This window comes from Lepidochelys kempii, chromosome 2 (genome assembly GCF_965140285.1).
Source record: "Lepidochelys kempii isolate rLepKem1 chromosome 2, rLepKem1.hap1, whole genome shotgun sequence".
In the NCBI taxonomy this organism is placed as follows: Eukaryota; Metazoa; Chordata; order Testudines; family Cheloniidae; genus Lepidochelys; species Lepidochelys kempii.
The window spans coordinates 124,032,367-124,052,270 of NC_136381.1; the positions used below are offsets into that span (position 1 = coordinate 124,032,367).

The 19,904-nt window shown below is 42.9% G+C and overlaps 1 protein-coding gene across 5 annotated transcripts in view; it reads right to left on the reverse strand.

Moving 5' to 3' along the window:
- Window positions 1-179: 179 nt before the first annotated feature.
- The window catches only part of CDH6 (cadherin 6), a 121,347-nt gene continuing 101,622 nt past the window's right edge, over window positions 180-19,904 (reverse strand). For all 5 annotated transcript variants that reach the window (XM_073332268.2, XM_073332269.2, XM_073332270.2 and 2 more), the window contains 4 exons: window positions 18,149-18,270; window positions 17,158-17,275; window positions 16,812-17,063; window positions 180-6,664 (listed from right to left, as the gene is read on the reverse strand). In XM_073332268.2, the coding sequence (XP_073188369.1) occupies window positions 6,174-6,664; window positions 16,812-17,063; window positions 17,158-17,275; window positions 18,149-18,270 (983 nt within the window). In that variant the 3' untranslated portion in view covers window positions 180-6,173. The remainder of the gene's footprint in view (window positions 6,665-16,811; window positions 17,064-17,157; window positions 17,276-18,148; window positions 18,271-19,904) is intronic.

Genomic DNA, 19,904 nt, shown 5'->3' on the forward strand with positions numbered 1-19,904 from the left:
GTCAGGATGGTGGATGCAGAATTGCTTTAGAAGATTTATATCATTATTTTATGTTAACTTTGTAAATATAGACTGTAAACTGAGAGAATAAAAAAAGCGAGTTAGAAAAAAAAATTTATTTAGTATCATATAAATAACTTGTTACAAAAATTGATTTGCAAAAAGGCAAATTCACTCTTTCTGTGAGAAATCGCTGTTCAGATTGGTTTCTCATTAAATCTTAACCCCAAAAAAAGAAAAGAAAAGCCATTACAGTGAATAAGAAATATAAGGGGGAAAGAATGCACATTTGCCAGCTGACTGTAACAAATGGCCCAGCCACACTGAGATAAAAGTAATTGTTCCAGCATGGGTCTCTTTGTAATACAGAGAACCTTCCAGATGTAAACTTTTTAAATGATGAAAATCTTATCACCCACAAACGTTCCTCTGTGCTGAACAGTGACTACTTCCATCTGACTCTGTGCTCTCTCTGCAGAACAAGGGAATGACAACTGAGAGTAACTGCATGACTGGTGCACTCCAGCTAGTAAATCTTCCTGGGCAGTGGCATCAATTTCAATTTATGCTTGGAAGTATTTTTAATTAAAAAAAATCAATACCGAAAAACATTTATTTTAGGGGTTGAAAAAAATCACAAATCACAATAGGGTTTGCCAGATTGACTTAGCTCGGCAGCACAGTTAGGATGCACATAGCCTTTTTTTATAAGGCCTATTTTTTTTAAGTTTAATTTGCAAAGCAATGAAAGTAATCACAGAAATAAAATAGTACAGTGGTTTTGAAGAGGTGTTTTGTTTTGTTTTTGTCAAAAACTAGAGCCATGTCATGTTTGCTGTGTTGTTTCTTGTGTTCACCTGAATGTCCAATAATTCTATACATTTTTGTTTCTTTAATGAACACTAAACTAATAGATCATAGAAAACTAAGAGCTTCTAGAAAGTGTCTCCAGATGTATCTACATCAATAGTGCAGTCTTGTAGGAAAGGCTAAAAGCCCACTGGTGTGGAAATGATTTCCCTAAATGCTGGGCTTATGCCTTATTTGTCAAATCAACCCTGTTGAAGGAGACATTTAAGTTTGCAGTCGTCTTTTAAAGTAAATACTTGCAAAGAAATTGCAGTTATTGTAAAAGCTCATATGGAATGCATCTGATGAAGTGAGCTGTAGTTCACGAAAGCTTATGCTCAAATAAATGTGTTACTCTCTAAGGTGTCACAAGTACTCCTTTTCTTTTAATAATACCGTGTGTAATATGGTAGCTCTGCTGCTTTAAGTGTCACAATGGTCCTGCTTAGCATACGACTGATTACTTAGTTTTTCTCCCCGATTTTCTACTACCCTCCCTGCAACTCCCCACCCTCCATCTCGTTAAAAAACAAAACAATCCCCAAATACGAACCATAACCACCTGCTGCTGAATTCCCTGAACAGCCAGCCAATTTCCCCTTGACTTCAACCCTGCCATCTTCCCCTTCAAGGAAAGTGTTGCATATGCACAGAATGCAGGACCAGGCCATAAGCATGATATTACAAAATGGTGGGCAGGTTAAAGATTGTCTCAGCTATGTCTAAATTAAACTGAAAAGGTCCTTTGCTGTATTAATTTTTAACAAGCGAGACAGCTACTGTATTTCCCTCCTAATAGAATAAACCATGAAGCCACAGACATTAAATATGGTTTTGTTCTACCTTTTTCATAGAAAAATCCTTTTAAAAATGTCTTTTTCTAACTACTGAAGGGAAATTTAAAATGCTGCAGCTTTAACATTCATTGGAGGGGGAGGAAGTGGCTGCGCCATAATTCTTGAAGGGCTGAAAGGAAAATTGCCTTTTCAAAATTTATGAAACAGTTTGCACCAGTCAAGATAAACATAGCAACTGTTAATCTGTCAGGTCTCATAATTTGATAAAGAAATCCAGATTGCAGTGTTAATTTAAACACAATGGGCCATTGGGACTTTGGACCACCTGCTAGCATGGCAACATCCAGAGAAGCGATCATGAGATAGAGATGATGTATAAAATTAAAACATAATAAAAAAAAAAAGTAAAATGTTGTCTTACAGCAGTTTAAACTTTCCAGCTCTGGGGTCTTTTTTTAATAGAGCTCTGCACCAAAATGGCACTGATTCTGAGCTATTTTGCCTGACCAAGACAGCTAGGAGTCTGTTTTGCTCCTCACACATGCAAAACTACTATTGGAATTCTGAAAGTGTAAGATCTGGCCCCAAGGAATTGACTAAGCATTCATTACTGTCCCCAATGAAGATGAAAATATCTAATTTACAAATGTGCCCTATTTTAAAATGTTCATTATTTCTTCCTTCTCATGCATAGAAACACACACACAGATTTCCATACCTAATTCTACCTACTTGCCTATTAATACATTGCTTATTATTTGCTACAACCATGGGAGCTATAAACACCCAATTTAATTTTTTCTGCATAATTCAGTATGACAGACAGATGCCAAACCTGTGCCTCGAGATGTAGCCTGTTACTTGACAAATTAGGAGAGCTGAAAACTGCTTTTTAATTTTTTCATGTTGAACAAATATGAAACGTGTTTGTATATAATCAGGACAGACCTGGCAGTGAACCAAAAAATAAATAAGAAAAGTCTGCCCACTTTTAGGGCTTATTCAGAAAATGGTGCTATGGGCACTGCCTGATGTAGTGCCTTTTAATCTGAGGATCTCAAAGCACTTTATAAAAGGGTGTGTGATTCCTCCTGGCTTATCGCAAAGGAAACGGAAATGACCAAGATCACGAGTTTCCCATGGTCATATAGCATATTAGGCAACATCAGGTCTGGGGACTGAACTCCCATCCTGTTATGACGCCAGTGAGGATCTATTTGGGCAGTGGGATCCTTCCTGCACAGAGCTCATTGCTGGATCCAGCCTCAGATCTCCTCCTAGGGCTTGTCCACATGGGAAATTTCCTATATAGCTGTAGTGGAATAATTATTTTGCTATAGCTATTCCTGTATAATTCCCCGTGTGGACACTATTCTGGAATAAAAACGACTTTATTCTGGAATAATTACTCCAATAATTGTTCTGCTATTGCTATGCCACGTCCCTCCTTCCCCTTCACACTCATCTCTCTAGACTATTTGGTACCCTTCAGTACCTCTCTTATTATTAGGTCATCTAGTTTGCCACTATTGAGACTACAAGCTGATTGTGTAGCTTGTCTCAGTGGAATCTCCTAGCATCGTGCCAGGGGTTCTTTCCACCTGAACAAACATCCTACTGATTAAGACAAGAGTCTACTTCCTTAACACAGCCCAGAAACCCACATTGCAGGCTGTAATCTGACACATCTTTGTCTATAATGGACAATTTAAACATCCCTGTCATTGAATAAAAATAGTGTGGCACAGTGATTTCCATCCTCTGCCACTGCCGTACACAAGGTGCAGTAAAAAATATTACTCAAATATTTTATTTACCGCAATATGACAATTTAAATGGCACATTTTTTTTTAATTGCACTTTGTGGAGCTATAGACGAAGAAGACAAGACTGAATTGGACCCTTTTTGTTATGTGTGAGTGACGGTAAATGAGTCCCGTTCGTGGAAAAATCAGCACTTATAGGCTGGATGGATAAAAGAATAATTCAGACGTGAGTAATGATGCACTTGCCTCATGAGAATTTCTTCCAGGAATTCACTTGCTATTCAGTTTGTCACAATAATTTTGGTGTCAGTAGATTACACACTTTTATATATATTTACACAACAGGCTTGTGTGGTGCATTCTCTGTACACTATGTGATGTTCCTGACACGATAAAACCATTGGTCGATAAAATGCAAAATTCTAGCCTGAACGGCTACTAAGTATAATTAATTAAGAAAAAACAAAACATCTGAAACGATAAGAACATAGGAAACACACTACACAGAACAGACCAGTAACCATCTAACTTGCTCTTCTGCCTCAGACAATGGCTACTGCCAGACTATTGAAACAAAGACATAAATGGACAGATTTGTAAAGGTGTTTGGTGCTTAAAGATGCAAGTAGGTACCTAGTGGGATTTTTCAAAAGGGTCTAGTTGCTTAATTCCCAATTGTGCAGTGCTGGACAATGGGGAGGAGATGCCTTCCTGATGCCAGTTTATGCCCTGAACACACAAAGATTGATAGCCCTTTACATTGAATCCTAGTTTTTTCTAAGCATATATTATGCTTGTAAATGTCTAATCCTTTCTGGAATCTTACTAAACTCTTTGTTTTATTATCCTGTAGCAATGAGTTCCACAGATGGCATAAACCTATAGTTCGCTGCCTTTTAATGTTTGTCTTATCTTTGTATTATTGGAAAGGGTAAATTGGAGCTACTGACTGGTGTTTAAACTAATTTCTTTATGGTTTCAAGGAAAGAACACAAATACCTAGCAACTGCAACAGATCACATAAAATTATTCTACTATGTAAATTATTCTATTTATATTGAATGAATGAGACTGGTTGTATATGATGTATAAAGAGAAACTTCACTTTTTCCTGATAAGGTGTCATAAGGCTATGACCTTAGGGTTGTAAAAGCTGTAATAATCTATTTCAAAATAATCTATTTCAGATGACTGGATCTGAAACATAATCAGTGACATATTCCTCTTGTCATTCTAATACATTGCTGATTACTTTTGCCTCATGCATGTGAGTTGCAAAGAAGAGACACTGGCCCGTACTGAGTCCTATGGTACCACTGTACTGGCTTAGGCAAAAATGGCAGGTTTGGCAAGGAAATTAAGGAAACCAACTGAAAGATTCATGTTTAAAACTCCACCTCTTGGTGTAATTGAAACCTATAACAATTCTGGTTGATGCATTTGTAAAGACAGTGTTCTAACACCCTCCTGGTTCTAGGAACCAGAATGATGAACGTTTCTCATTTACTTGTGCATTCAGGGCTCAAATCCACACCAAAAAAAAAAAAAAGCCATTAGAAATGACTTACTGAGATGAGAGTTTAGCACTTTCCTCTTTCAAAGCAATTTTCAAACTCTCTCTCTAACCGTTGCAACATCCCTATGAGATAGGCATTATTTTCCCATTTTACAGATGGCAAAACTGAGACAGAGTCAGACTGTGACCCATTTTATGCACACATGCAGGGAAGTAAAGGGTGCAAGGTACTCTCTTTCTTCTTTGCATTTGCTATCCATGTCACAAGGGAGAGGGTAGCCTTCTTAAAGCTGCTACTCCCCTTCCATGTGGGTGGGCAGGCAGAAGCAGAAGAATGGGTGGAGCCTTACTCTGCCTCCCTACACACTGAGCTGGTATGCCTGGAGGAAGTGAGCTATACCAGACATAGAATACAGCACAACTACATTGTGCTCCTTGATCAAGTCTTGTTTCAAAACCACAGTATAATCCAGAGTGATTAGGTGACTTGCCCAATGTTACAAAGTGAGTCAGTGTTAGAACTGGGATAGTACTTAGCAATTCTCTGCTCAGAGCTACAGACCACACACACCTCTCTGTGAATGTTGGGTAAGAAGGATACAGGTATAGTGGTCCACAGGGAATTATATACATGTAGTAGGTATGATTTTATGCTTTGGGGGCCAATGGCAGGTTCAAGAAAAATATTTATAGTTAAATGGCAATTAGACGTCTTTAAATTCAAGAATAAAATTTACTCTCATGTTGTCTTATAGCCTTGTCAGCTGATTCTAATTTTATAATAAATTCCTCCCCCACTACTTTTTACTATAATATTTAGGTTAAACCATAATACCTCAGTACATTAGGATGTGCAATACAAAATGGACAGAGCAATCATCTGAGCTGAATAATCTGAATACAGTAAGAAGATTAAGTGAGCTGGAACAGTAATATACTCCAATTTACAATATAAGCAGAACAAGTACAAATATTGCTTCCCTCCATTCCTGTTTCCCTCCTCTACCACGGTGCCTGTAAGACTGGCTTGGTAAAGTGGATGCATTAAAAAAAAATTGCCTCTTGGAAGCTCATAAAATTATACTAGAAAAAAGTTTTCTGACATTTGATCCACACAGACTGCAGTCATTAGACAACTGGAACCGATAGAATAGAGAGCCCTATCACAGAGCCATGGATAAATAGAAAGAAATAGCTACTTCATATATCTCAATGCTGTTTCTGGAAATCAACAAAGGCAACATATTAAGAGTCTTTATCACTGTCCACGCTGCCGTACATATCCGCCAGCTTTTTAAATCGAGGCCCCCAGTCACTGAGGTAATCGTAGTCCTGATCTCCATCCGTAGTCACCGACTCTAAAGAGCTGAGGGATTCTGCCACAGAGCCATTACCTTCATACGCGTAGGTCGCTAATGAGTCATATGGGGGCGCGGTTGGATCTGTATCATTTTCCTTTAACCTTTGGTTAATGAAATCTCTGACATCGGTGTTATCTCGTACCGCTGGAGTCCGGCGCGGCATAAAAAGTGCTTCTGGCACAATGTCTCTGCGTAATTTATTGTCTTCTATGGCTTCAGGATTTCTCAGTGTGCCAATATCAAAAGCCTGGGTGTCTTCCTCTCCACCGCCTTCATCGTTGTAACTGACAATGTTGTCTCTGATGTCCTCTTTAGAAATTATCAAAGGTTCTTTCTTCCGCTGCCGTTTCAGAGCTGCAAACAGCACCACTGTAACTGGAAACAAAAATAAAATGGAGAGACGGGGGGAGGGGAGGGGGAAGAGTTAATTTGCCACCAATTAAAGCCAGAAAGAAATACTGTGCTGCTTGAACTCTAACTTTCAGAAGTTGCGCTGCAAAATTGCAAAATTTCTGTTTGTGCCTTGTCTGCCTGTGATCACTTTGGGAGCTGAGAGTGGGATAAATATGAGAAGAAAGAGGATTTCAAGCTAGTGGGAAGAGTCATATTTTGTCAGCGGGTTGCATTTTCCCTTAGTCGTGTAGCAGCTTTGCTCCTTTGAAATTGCCAGCCTAGTCTCAAGGCAAACCCCTCCCTCAAAATATTGTAATAGAGAGTGCAAATTAGACCAAACACCTAAAATGCTGCAAAACTTGCTCGAAGGACAAGGCTTGTTCCTATTGGGGTGTGATGAAAGCTTAGCAAAGCTGCATATCTAAACTATTTTTTTCAGTAGTTTTTTTCTTTTCCTGGAAAGAAGTGCAGAACATGGGGAAGATCCTTAGCTAGTGTAATGGTTGTAGCTCTGTTGACGTCATGGAGCGTTGACAATTTACACGCGCTGCAGCTCTGTCCCCAGAGAACAAGTATTTTTTTTTTATTATTTAATCACCAACCCCCCCCCCAACATTTCTCAAACAGCTTTCCCACTTTTTAATGCTTAGGCGTATAATCTTTTTTGGTTTGTACCTAAGGCCCTGATACTGCAACAATCTTTAAGTGGGCAGAGTCTGGTACCTGCATACTGTCTCACTAGCATTGTTGCAGTTCTGCAGTGGCACAGAGGTCTATTCGCACAGAACTCATTGCAGCACTGGGGCCCAAGACAAACTTTCCTATTACCTTGTGAAGCCAAATTTTAGTTACTTATCTTGACTCTACTTTTCATTTTTTAAAATGACATATGAATGTTTATCACTGAAAACATATAAACAACCACAATCTGGCACTGGTATTCTTCTTATTTGTATTCTAGGATGCTGTCACGGACCAGGGCCCCATTGTGTTAGGTGCTGTACAAACACATTACAGAAAGATGGTTCTTGCTACAGTGCTCATAGTGATCTGTTCAAATAACAGATTTTTCAGGTTGTTGGTACTTCTGAAAAACTGGGAAGTAATTGTTTGGGCTTGAACATTTTTAATTTCAGCAAATTAAAAAATTAAAAAAATTGTTTTGGGTCACATGTTTAATTCAACACCAAATAAAACTTTTTGATTTCAAGCTTTTTTTTTTAAAATGTGTTTAAATTAAAAAAACCAAACAGAATAAAAGGAAATTTGTAAACGGTCATTTTGAATTGAAAAATCAAAATGTCAGAACAAAATATTACAGTTTTTTAATTTATCTTTTAATAAATGAACAGTTCAGTGAAATCAACATATATTTGTGAAATGTTTTGGTGTCACGGAAACAGCTGAAAAAAATTTCTGTTGAAAACTTTTGCCCAGCTCTATTAAATACCACTCCGTACATTTTTTTACTTTTATATAAATATACCCTTCTGGGCCTGGCCCTGAAAACATTTATTGACTCCCAATAGTGTATGCAAGCATTTCAGGGATTCAGCCCTTATTTTATAGATCATCTCTCAGGCCAGCTGTATTCCAAGATTCTTTACATAGTGTGACAAAGTTCCTCCTCTGCCTTGGTGGGTCATGTGCTTATTGGGGGATTTTCTTGCCTCAGAGGTTCACAGCAACCCTCAGTTTGGCCACTTTCATAGCTCAAATCTGCCATTCACTCAGTTAGACTCATCACTGGCCAGCATTGGGAAAGGAAGAAGAACAATCCCCGCAGTCTCTGCTGATCCACGTAGTGGATCAGGGAACAGGCCAGAGACCTTCCCCTCTGGTGGAACCCACAGTCCAGGTCAACTCCTCCGGTATCGAGTTGGGGGGATGGAGGGATGGGGGAACACGGACTCGCCCTCTACTCCGGATTCCAGCCCAGGGCCCTGTGGATTGCAGCTGTCTACAGTGGCTTCTGTAACAGCTGCGTGATAGCTACAACTCCCTGGGCTACTTCCCCATGGCCTCCTCCCAACACCTTCTTTATTCTCACCACAGGACCTTCCTCCTGATGTCTGATAATGCTTGTACTTCTCAGTCTTCCAGTAGTACGTCTTCTCACTCCCAGCCTCTTGCACCTGTTGCTCCCAGCTCCTCGCACGCAGACCACTAACTGAAGTGAGCTCCTTTTTAAAACCTAGGTGCCCTGATTAGCCTGCCTTAATTGATTCTAGCAGCTTCTTGATTGGCTGCGGGTGTTCTAATCAACCTGTCCGCCTTAATTGTTTCCAGAAAGTTCCTGATTGTTCTGGAACCTTTCCTGTTACCTTACACCCAGGGAAAAGGGACCTACTTAACCTGGGGCTAATATATCTGCCTTCTATTACTCTCCTGTAGCCATCTGGCCCGACCCTGTCACATATCCCTCCCCTCTGCTCAACACCACGGGGTTGGGCAACTTGGGACGTCAGGCAGTGTACCCGTGATAAGCCATCTGCATTGCCATGGTGGCTTCCAGACCGGTGAATTGTATGGTGAATTGGAAAGGTTGTAGGGACAGGAACCATCTGGTCACTCTTTCATTCTTCTCTTTATTTCACTGCATCCACTGGAGGGGTGCATGGTTGGTCACAAGGGTAAACTGTCATCCCAGAAGGTAATAATGTAGTGTTTCCTTGGCCCATTTCACAGCTAGGCACTCTCTTTCAACCATGGCATACTTCTGCTCTCTTGGGAGGAGTTTCCTGCTGAGGTAGAGGATTGGGTGTTCTTCATCTCTGACCACCTGCGATAGGACAGCTCCCAATCCTATTTCAGATGCATCTGTCTGTAAAATGAATTCTTTGTTGAAGTCTGGGGCTATAAGCATGAGGTTACTGCAAAAGGCCGTCCGTAGATCCATGAATGCTTTCTCTGCGGCACCTGTCCACTTCACCATGTCCGGACCCCGGGCTTTTATCAGGTCTGTCAGGGGACTCGCTCTGGTAGCAAAATGGGGAATAAATCATTGGTAGTACCCCACCACACCCAGGAATGCCCGGACTTTCTTTTTCTGATTCGGCCGGGGCCAATTTTGGATAGCCTCTAGTTTGTTTAGTTGGGGCTTGACCATGCCCCTTCCTACAATGTAGCCAAGGTATTTAGCCTCGGTTAGCCCTGTGAGGCCAGCCCATCTTAGCGTGTCCAGAACCGCTTCCACCTTTTTCAAGTGGGTTTCCCAATTGGGGGTGTGAATAATCACATCATCCAGGTATGCCGCTGCATAACTGGTATGGGACCATAGGAGCTTGTCCATAAGATGCTGGAAGGTGGCAGATGCCCCATGCAGTCCAAAAGGAAGAACAGTATATTGAAACAGACCTTCTGGGGTAGAGAATGCCGTCTTTTCTTTTGCATCTTTGGCAAGGGGAATCTGCCAGTATCCCTTTGTTAAATCAAGGGAGGTCAAAAATCGGGCATTGCCCAGGCGGTCAACTAACTCATTGATACGGGGTATGCATCGAATTTGGATATCTCATTCAGCCGGCGAAAGTCATTACAAAACCTAGTGGTGCCATCACGTTTGGGCACCAACACAATCGGGCTTGACCACTGACTGTGGGTTTCTTCGATGACTCCCAGCTCCAACACCCTTTTTACCTCTGCCTTGATTTCCTCCCTTTTTGCCGCTGGGACCCGATAGGGGCTTAAAGTTACCTTTGCCCCAAGGTCTGTGATAATGTGGTGATATGCTTCGGTGGTCTGACCTGGTTTGGTTGAAAACACGTCTTGGTATCGGTTGATCATCTCAGATACCTCCTTCTTCTGGTTTGGTGTCAGATCAATGGATATCCTGATCTGCTCCTGCATGTTATTTCCTGATCGGGGTCTCTTGGGCCACTACACACACCTCTCGTTGGTGCCAAGGCTTTAAGAGGTTAATGTGATAAATTTGTTCTTATTTCCGGCATCCTGGCTGCCGCACCTTGTAGTTTACTTCCCCCATGGGTTCAACCACCTCATAGGGCCCCTGCCATTGGGCCAAAAGCTTGCTTTCTGCCATGGGTACCAACACCATCACCCGATCCCCTGGTTGGAAGTGTCGGACTTTTGCCTGGTGATTGTAATGGGTTCGCTGGGCCTCCTGCCCCTTTCCCAAATGTTTCCATACAATAGGGGTGACCCGGGCTACCCGTTCTTGCATCTGCAACACATGCTCAATTATATTTCTCCCCTCATTGGGTTCCTCTTCCCAGATTTCTTTTGCGATATCTAGTATGCCACAGGGGTGGCGTCCGTATAATAACTCAAAGGGGGAAAACCCAGTTAAGGCTTGAGGTACCTCCCGGATTGCGAACATAAGGTAGGGTAGTAGGGTGTCGCAATCCTTCCAGTCCCGACTTACCACTTTCCTTATCATTGCCTTCGGGGTTCGCTTAAACCTTTCTACCAGCCCATCGGTCTGCAGATGATAGACTGAAGTTCTCAGGGTATGAATATGGAGCAGCGTACAGAGGTCCTTCATTAGCTTCGACATAAATGGGGTACCTTGGTCTGTTCATATCTCCTTTGGTCGCCCCCTCTCAGGCAAAGATCCCCACAACTCTTTAGCTATTGTTTTAGAGGCCGTGTTCTGCAGTGGGACGGCTTCTGGGTAGCGAATAGCATAATTCAGAACGACAAGTGTATATTGGTGGCCCCGGGCCGTCTTCTCCAGGGGTCCCACTAGGTCCATGGCTATTTGCTCGAAGGGGACCTCTATGATGGGAAGGGGTACTAAAGGTGCCCTCAAGTTGGGACGGGGACTGTGCAGCTGGCACTCTGGGCAGGACGCACAGTACCTCCACAATTCTTCATGTACTCTGGGCCAGAAGAATCGTCGCAGGACCTGTGCCAGGGTCTTCTCTACCCCCAAATGCTCCCCCCAAAAGATGACTATGGGCAAGACTTAATACAGCATTTTCATGTTTTTGAGGTACTAGGATCTGCTGTACCTTCTGCCCCTGTACTGGTGCAACTCGATATAAGAGATTCTTCTTCATTATGAAGTAGGGTCCTGGTCCTTGGGTTTTCCCTTCCATGGAGACCCCATCTATTTCGGTCACCTCCTTCCTAATGTTGTTGTACCTTGGGTCTTCAGCCTGGTCCCGTCCAAAATTTCCTCTTCTGGGGCTATTCTGCCCGAGATCTAGGGGCCCAGTCTCTGTTGCCTCTACTGGTTCAGAGGCATTAGGGTGTGGGTCAGACTCGGGTGCTTCTCCCTCCTGGGTGGCCTCCTTTTCAGCTGCTCGGGTCCGCCTACCTACGAGAGCGACCCTCTGGCTTTGGGTCACTATTCGGGTTCCCAAGGCCTTAGCTGCCCTCCTTTCCCTTTGTGACTTTCTACCCTGTCTGGGAGTGGAGAACAAATCTGGGGATATTTCAGAGAAGACTGGGGGTTGACAGTCTACTGTGGATGCCTCACTGACTTCAGGGTTTCCCCCTTTCTCCAATTCCCCTACTGGGAGTAAGTCTCCAAACCCTGGGAAGTCCCTCTCTATGAGCACCGGGTATGGGAGTTTAGGGACTACACCTGCTGCTACCTCAGTAGTGTTCCCCTGAATCTCTATTTTTACTGGGATGGTGGGGTAATAACCAACTGTCCCAGGGACGCATGTTATCCCCATACGCTTAGCCGACAGCAGCTGACTATGCTTCACGAGCTTCCCCGAGACAAGCATGATAGCACTCCCCGAATCAACCAGTTCCGTGGTCTCTACCCCATTTAACTTCACTGGTCTGGTGTACATATGTGGGGTTAGTGAGACCCCCACAAGGTGGATTAGGGAGCATGGGTCTGCCCAGTTCCCCAGGTTACACTGCATAGGCTCCTCAGCCTTGGGACACTGTGCAGCTATGTGTCCCCACTCCCCGCAGGCGTAACATGTGTATGGAGCCCTAGGCGTTCCCCGGTCTCTTGATTTGGGCAGTCTAACATCATGATCTTCTTCCCGCTCAGTGCTCCGACTCTTTGTGGCTTCCAGTGGGCCTTCAGCCTCTCTCTTTTTCCACCTGGGTTCTCCTGGTCGCCCAGTCACCCGAGCTCTACGGCTTGGTGCTGCTGGTTTAACCCAGGGTGCTTCTTCCTTAACTGGTCGGGTCAGCTCCCTCGCCGTCCTTCGCCTCTCTACCAGTGTGACAACCTCGTCATAGGTGGAGGGTTCGTTCTGGCTTACCCAGCCGTGAAAGTCTGGCGGTAGTCCTGTCATGTACTGGTCGATGACCAGAACCTCTAGTACCGACTCCGGGACTCAGTTCGCAACCACTTTCGTGTGAGATGGATGAGGTCAAACAATTGGGACCATGGGGTTTTGTTTTCCTTGTACCTCCACTTGTGATATCGCTGGGCCCGCACTGTGGTCGTTACCAGATCTGGCCAGGATCTCTGCTTTCAGCTGGGGGTAGTCTGCCACAGCCTCTTCAGGCAAATCATAGTAGGCCTTCTGGGCCTCCCCACACAGGAATGGAGCCAGGATGCCAGACCACTGTTCTCGGGGCCAAGCCTCCCGCAGGGCTGTCCTCTCAAAGGCCAGGAGGTATGCCTCTACTCATCCTCCCGCGTCATCTTCTGCAGCCAATTGCTGGCCCGCATGATCTGCGTCCCATCATGGCCGCAGTTCAGCTCTGTAAGGGCCTTTACCTGGTTTACTGGTTCCCGCAACATAGCCCGGTCTTGAGCAGCCTGGTCCATCAGCAGGCGATTAGTCTCTTGCTGCAGCTGCACTGCCTCCTGTTGGGTGGCTGCCTGGACACGGGTAGCTTCCTGCTGGGCAGCCGTGGCTTGTATCAGTGCCCGCACTACCTCCTCCATTTGGTGGGAAAAACAGTAAACCCTCTCCTTTTTTTTTTTTTAAAATAATAACAACACCTCCTTTCTTCCTCCGCGCTGTGCACACCAAATCCCACTGCTAACACCAGTGGTGACAAAGTCCCTCCTCTGCCTTGGTGGGTCCTGCGCTTATTGGCGGATTTCTTGCCTCAGAGATTCACGGCAGCCCTCAGTTTGGTCACTTTCATGGCTCAAATCTGCCATTCACTCAGTTAGCCTCATCACTGGCCAGCATTGGGAAAGGAAGAAGAACAATCCCTGCAGTCTCTGCTGATCCATGTAGTGGATCGAGAAACAGGCCAGAGACCTTACCCTCTGGTGGAGTCCACAGTCCAGTTCAACTCCTCCAGTATCGAGATGGGGGGAACCCGGGCCCGCCCTCTGCTCCGGGTTCCAGCCCAGGGCCCTGTGGATTGCAGCTGTCTACAGTGGCTCCTGTAACAGCTGCGTGACAGCTACAACTCCCTGGATTACTTCCCTAAGACCTCCTCCCAACACCTTCTTTATCCTCACCACAGGACCTTCTTCCTGATGTCTGATAATGCTTGTACTTCTCAGTCTTCCAATAGAACGCCTTCTCACTCTCAGCTTCTTGCACCTCTTGCTCCCAGCTCCTCGCACGCGGACCACAAACTGAAGTGAGCTCCTTTTTAAAACCCAGGTTAGCCTGCCTTAATTGATTCTAGCAGCTTCTTGATTGGCTGCAGGTGTTCTAATCAGCCTGTCTGCCTTAATTGTTTTCAGAAAGTTCCTGATTGTTCTGGAACCTTCCCTGTTACCTTACCCAGGGAAAAGGGACCTATTTAACCTGGGGCTAATATATCTGCCTTCTATCACTCTCCTGTAGCCATCTGGCCCGACCTGTCACATAAGTTAAAGGACATAGTGCCAGTGTCTGCTTCTGCAGCCCCTGTGCTAAACTCCCATCAAAGTCAGTGGCAACTCTATCCACAGAACAGGTGCAAATTCCCATTTTTTTAAAAAAATCGCTGTTATGTCTTTACTGCTTGGGTAACAAAGGATAGCGTCAGCTATGATTTGAAAAGGATAGGTTAGTTGATGAAGCTGGGAGAAGTGATGGTGATGGAGGCTGGTCTAGATGGCAGGAATTGTAGGTTCTCACACACGATGATGATGAAGACAACAACTTATTATTTATAGTACGGTAGCCCCTCGAAATCCTAATCCATTCGGGGGGTCCCTCTGTATGTGCCACAGAAACACAGCATGAAGGACAGTTCCTGTCCTAAAGAGTATACAGTCTAAGAGACTATGTGGAAGGCTGATGTTTGATGAAAGAGGCAATGCAGGTCTATGAGGTAGTCTAAAGAAAATCATGAAGGACTGAAAAACAAGAAGGTCAGTTTTTTAATGGGATTCAGAAAGTCCACTGGCTCTCATTTCAGAAGAGAGGGATAATGTGTTCTTGCTTCTTTGTATTTTATGTATGTAATTACTGTTGGGGCATGGTTACTCCACAAAGGGATAGTAGAATGATAAATTCATGAACAATAACTAATACTAGGTACTTGATACTCCAAGAATTTTCTTCTATGCTGAACTTGCAAATAAAAATCTCTGGACCAGTTAGATGCAAAAACCGAAGTACAGTCAAGCTATCCAAATCAATCATATCCAAATCAATTTTCAACATGAGCTGGCAGTTTCTAGGAAGTAATCTGAGCTTTCTCAAGATGCAAATAAAATCACCAATCTGGAGGCACCTTTAGTTACTATAAACATTGAAATTGTGGTTTGGATCTGCACAGGTCATTGCATCACGTGGAGTAATGTTTGCACCTACAAGCCCTGCAGCTAGACGTAAAACAGAAAATGATATAGTCTAGTTAATTGAAAATCTGCTTATGCTGCATGGTGACATGCGCAATAATTGACATAAAGTGCTGCTGAGAGCAGGAAATCAATTATTTTCAATTGACATTAAACTGGAAATCGTTTAATGTCAGATTGATATTACTGAGAACAGTTGTACTAAATGCATGCAGAATGATTTGCAGCATAGGGCAATTTTTCCTGTTCCATTAGTTGATATTAAGTGGGTTCCACCCTTAAAAGTAATGACGTAACCCCCCCCCCCGTAATTGCAAATTATGGGCAAGGCTGTCATTTAGCAATCTGCCCTGAGTAAGGGGCAGTGCATGTCTGGAGCCACCATGTGGTCCCTGGGTTCCCTCCCATCCTCTTGCTCCAGAAGGGAGTAATTTGCTACCAGTAAACATCATTAGCAGATTATGTCCTTGGCTAAGGTGATTCAGCTGTGCTGCCCAGCATGTTTGAGGGGTGGGTCCAGCATTTGTGCCACCTACTTCCCATCCACCCCTGCCCATTTTCAGCCCACATGCATAGGAGTGGGAGTAGCAGCATTACTGTCCCCTTTCCTGCCCCTACTTCATGCCCCCCTTTACTTCCCTGGGCAGGTAGGTAGAGCATCTGACAGTGTCTCCCTAAGAGACACCAAATTTCAAAATTCCTCGTATTCCCAAAGTGGGTACCGAGTGCAGCGAAAGGCTAAGGGCTAGACTGCTCCTGGGCTTGCATGGGGTGTACAAGGTAAGGAAGGGCTATGAGGGGAGGGTTTTTTTTCTCCCAGCTCTACTGTCTTGCTGGGGGCAGCCAGAATACCAGTCCTCATCTACCCAGAATGGAAGGGAGAGGGGCTGGAGCTTGGCCTGAGGGCTGCATACCCCAAAAGAGCCCCACCCCATTTGTATCTTCTGGTGCTGGAAGGAGAGCATGTGGTGTCCTTTCAAAGGGTGTTGTAGTTGTCCCAACTCAATATGCTTCTCCAGCACCCCAACAGGTGTCTACTTCAGCTAGGGTGACCAGATGTCCTGATTTTATAGGGCCAGTCCTGATATCTGGGGCTTTGGGTTATATAGGTGCCTATAAGCCCCCATCCCTGTCCCGATTTTTCACACTTGCTGTCTGGTCACGCTAACTTCAGCATGCCTCATAATCTGCAATGTAGCACTGTAAATGCAGCATGATACATCTAGTGGCTTTGATTTTGATATATTGCCTTGCACCTTGTTTAGTCATTTGCATCTGCCCAAAGTGGGCGTAAAATGCTGCTGCCTATGTGAGTGGAGAATTGTGATCTGGGAGTATCTTCCACCCACTAGGCACTGATTTTATAGACTTCTCCTTTGTTACAGAATAATGCAGAAAAGATCTCTCCAATGTGTCTTTAATGTGTAATGCTCCCTCTTCCTTCCAGCTGCCCCCTCACTTCCCCCAGGAACGAAACTCATCTGGGTCTATTACCTAGCAATATAATGATGCAGAGAAGAATGGCAATCAAAGCCCCTGTGCTAAGGCCAGTTGGATGGATCAGGGCTTCTGCATTACAAGACTGCATCTTCCCCCGACGGTCACAGGCGCACACTCGGATTGTCACTGTTTCAGTACTGCTCTGGACTGGATAGTCACTATCCGATATCACCACAGGCAGGAGATAAGTACTCATTTCATGTCGGTTATATCTGTTTCTTCTGGTGAAGATCCCTGCTGTGTTGTCTGAAAACACAAAGCAAATGGTACAGGAGTTCTCAACTGTGTGCTGAAAAACACAAAGAATAAAAAACAAAATAAAGTCTTCCTAGGAATTCACCTCTGTTGTCCTGGATTGTAAAGTTTGAGCCGCTGGTTGCTTCTGGAGCCAAGGAGAATGAAAACTGGTGTCCACTGAAAGAATCATCCTTATCAACTGCACTTAGGGTCTGTATCAGCTGAAATGATAACAGCAACATTACCCTTCGATGACTGTGGGCCTGATTCTCATTTACATTAAGGCTATCTGCTCTAGAACGGTTAAATGGTCTTAAAATGGGGATAGATATAATTTTCTTTCGCTTTAAGGCCCTTGATGCTGCCAGAGGGGCCTTACCATGAATGAAAATTGGGCCTGTCTGTGTGTGTCACCAAGCTGTTGTACTGCAGCCCTTCAGCCCAATAACTTAATGACTTGGGCAGTGACTTGAACTCTGTGGAGTTCTGGGGACTGCATGGATTGGTGCCATCCCAAGTGGGTGGGAAATCCGCAGTGGGAACAAGCTGCAGAAACGAAGGCTGAGATAGCAAAGCCGACTAGGCTATTTAACCACACAAATCCTATTCATTTTAAACGGGAGTTGTGTGGCTGAATCCTCTGGGATATCTGCTGTTTTGAACCATCAAGCAACAGGTCTTGCAGAGCAATGTGAACTAGGAACTAGAGCAATGTGGCAGCCTGGAGCTAATTTACAAGGCAGGACTTTTGTTGAGACCTGTAACCGTTCTTCAAGAGAGATGATGGAAGCACCCGGACATACAGATGCAGAATCCCATTTTCAAGGGAAGAGAGACGGAACTGAATTGTAGATAGCATGACACACTACAAGAAGCAACCACATTTAACTATGTAAAACACACTGTCACTTCAGATACAAGAATGCTAAATATAATCAGATATGACACAGTCACTGCTTAATTTAATTTTGCACGGTGACAGCTTGTGGCAACACAAAGTACACCTCCTGATGAGGTGATGCAAGAGTAATGCCTAAACAGAATTCATTTTTAATAGTTTTTTTTTTATTATGGAGTGCAAACAATCAACACACCTGTTCTGCCTTTGCATTTTCACAGACGAAGGTCTCGTAAAACATAGCAAATTCTGGGGCATTGTCATTTACATCCAGAATCTTAATGAACACAGGGACCCGGCTACTTTGTTTTGGGTTGTCTGCAATGATAAAAATAGAAAGAAAGGCGAAAGCTGCATAGTACGCATAGGACTCAGTGCTGGGGAAGAAAAGGAGAGAACAAGGACTGAATAATTCAAGTCTTCATTTATACATGGAGATTTTATTCATGTTCATGCAATCTACTGACGTCAATGGGACTAATTGTGGAGCCACGCCTCATATCTTTATGCATTTCTCATATCTTTATTCACCTTTACATATGTGTAAATATTTGCAGGATCAGGTCCTATATGTGGATAGATTACTTGGGTGAGAAATGGGTAGTGGGAATGGGCCCAATGTTTATGAGGTGCTTTCATATAAAGTGCTATATAAACACCAACTGTTATTATGACAGATGCTTTCTGACCTTTTGTGGATTGATCTCTGTTTGCTGCTATTCCAGAGTTGACACTAAAACACATCAGCTGAGGACATAAGCCCTATGTAGTGCATTGCTTACTTCTCTCACAGGAGCTGTATAAGGCAGCAAGAGTGATATACTCTTTTTTAAAAAAAATTCTTGAGTTAAAAATATTTATGGAAATACTATTTACTTCGTAAAAAAGAAGCAATTTGGAAAATTCCAATAAATCCAAATCAACTTCAATGATATAAAAATAAAAGCAAGCAATGAATTTGGCTCTTCAAGTTTAAAAAGAACAACAACAAAACCTTTGTTTTAGTGAGAGCATCATCACAACCAAAAAAAAAAAAAAATCTGCAAATAGAGGTTGCCATTTATTTTATTGGGATTTCTCCATTTCCTGGATTGGTTTAAATTGCTCCAAAGAACCATACCCTCCATAATACTGATTGTACAGATTATTAATGAATCTTAAACAAGGGTCAAAGGCAAAAATAATATAATATAATTTTATTATAATAATTATATTTTATTATAATAAAAAAGATGAATAAAATACAGCAATTCTTGAGCCTTTTATATATCTAAAAGAATTCACTGGAGTGTTTTTGGTAAAATTTGGTTTTAATACTCACCTATTATTTTATTACTTTATAGTCACAAAATTGGAATTGCCTGCTCTGTACTTTATTAAGAACTTAGTGGTTTGGGCCAAATATTGTGCTTTAAACCTCTACAGTTGCATTGAAGTTAATATGATTGAATTGGATATAAAGCATTTTTTAATTTGGGCCATTGGACTAAATTCATCCTGTGTGTAAAATAACACTAAGGGTCTAAGAATAATACAGACCAAGCTGAAATCTACACTAAAAGGTAGATACAAATTTTGAATCTTTATAATAGGCAAAATCCCAGCTCCTAATTTTAATTTTCATGGCTATGAAGGTTTCACACCCATATGTATTTTCTAGGAATTCACTCAAATATGTGTGAGGGTTTTCCTATCATTCTTAATTATACTTATTCTACATGCTGCTTTGTACAAATAACTACACAGTTTTATTTGTTTCTAGCTGGCTCTGAGTCAAAAAAAAATTCAAAATAACAATATAGTAACTAGGAGAACTTCCATGAAAAATATATAATTCAAAGTCTCTCTCTCACTTTTTTTTTCAGAGAGATATAACAGGTATGTAGATACAATATATTTATACAATCTTCAAGCCTCACTGCTCTTTTTTCTCCTTCCAAATCCTTTTACAT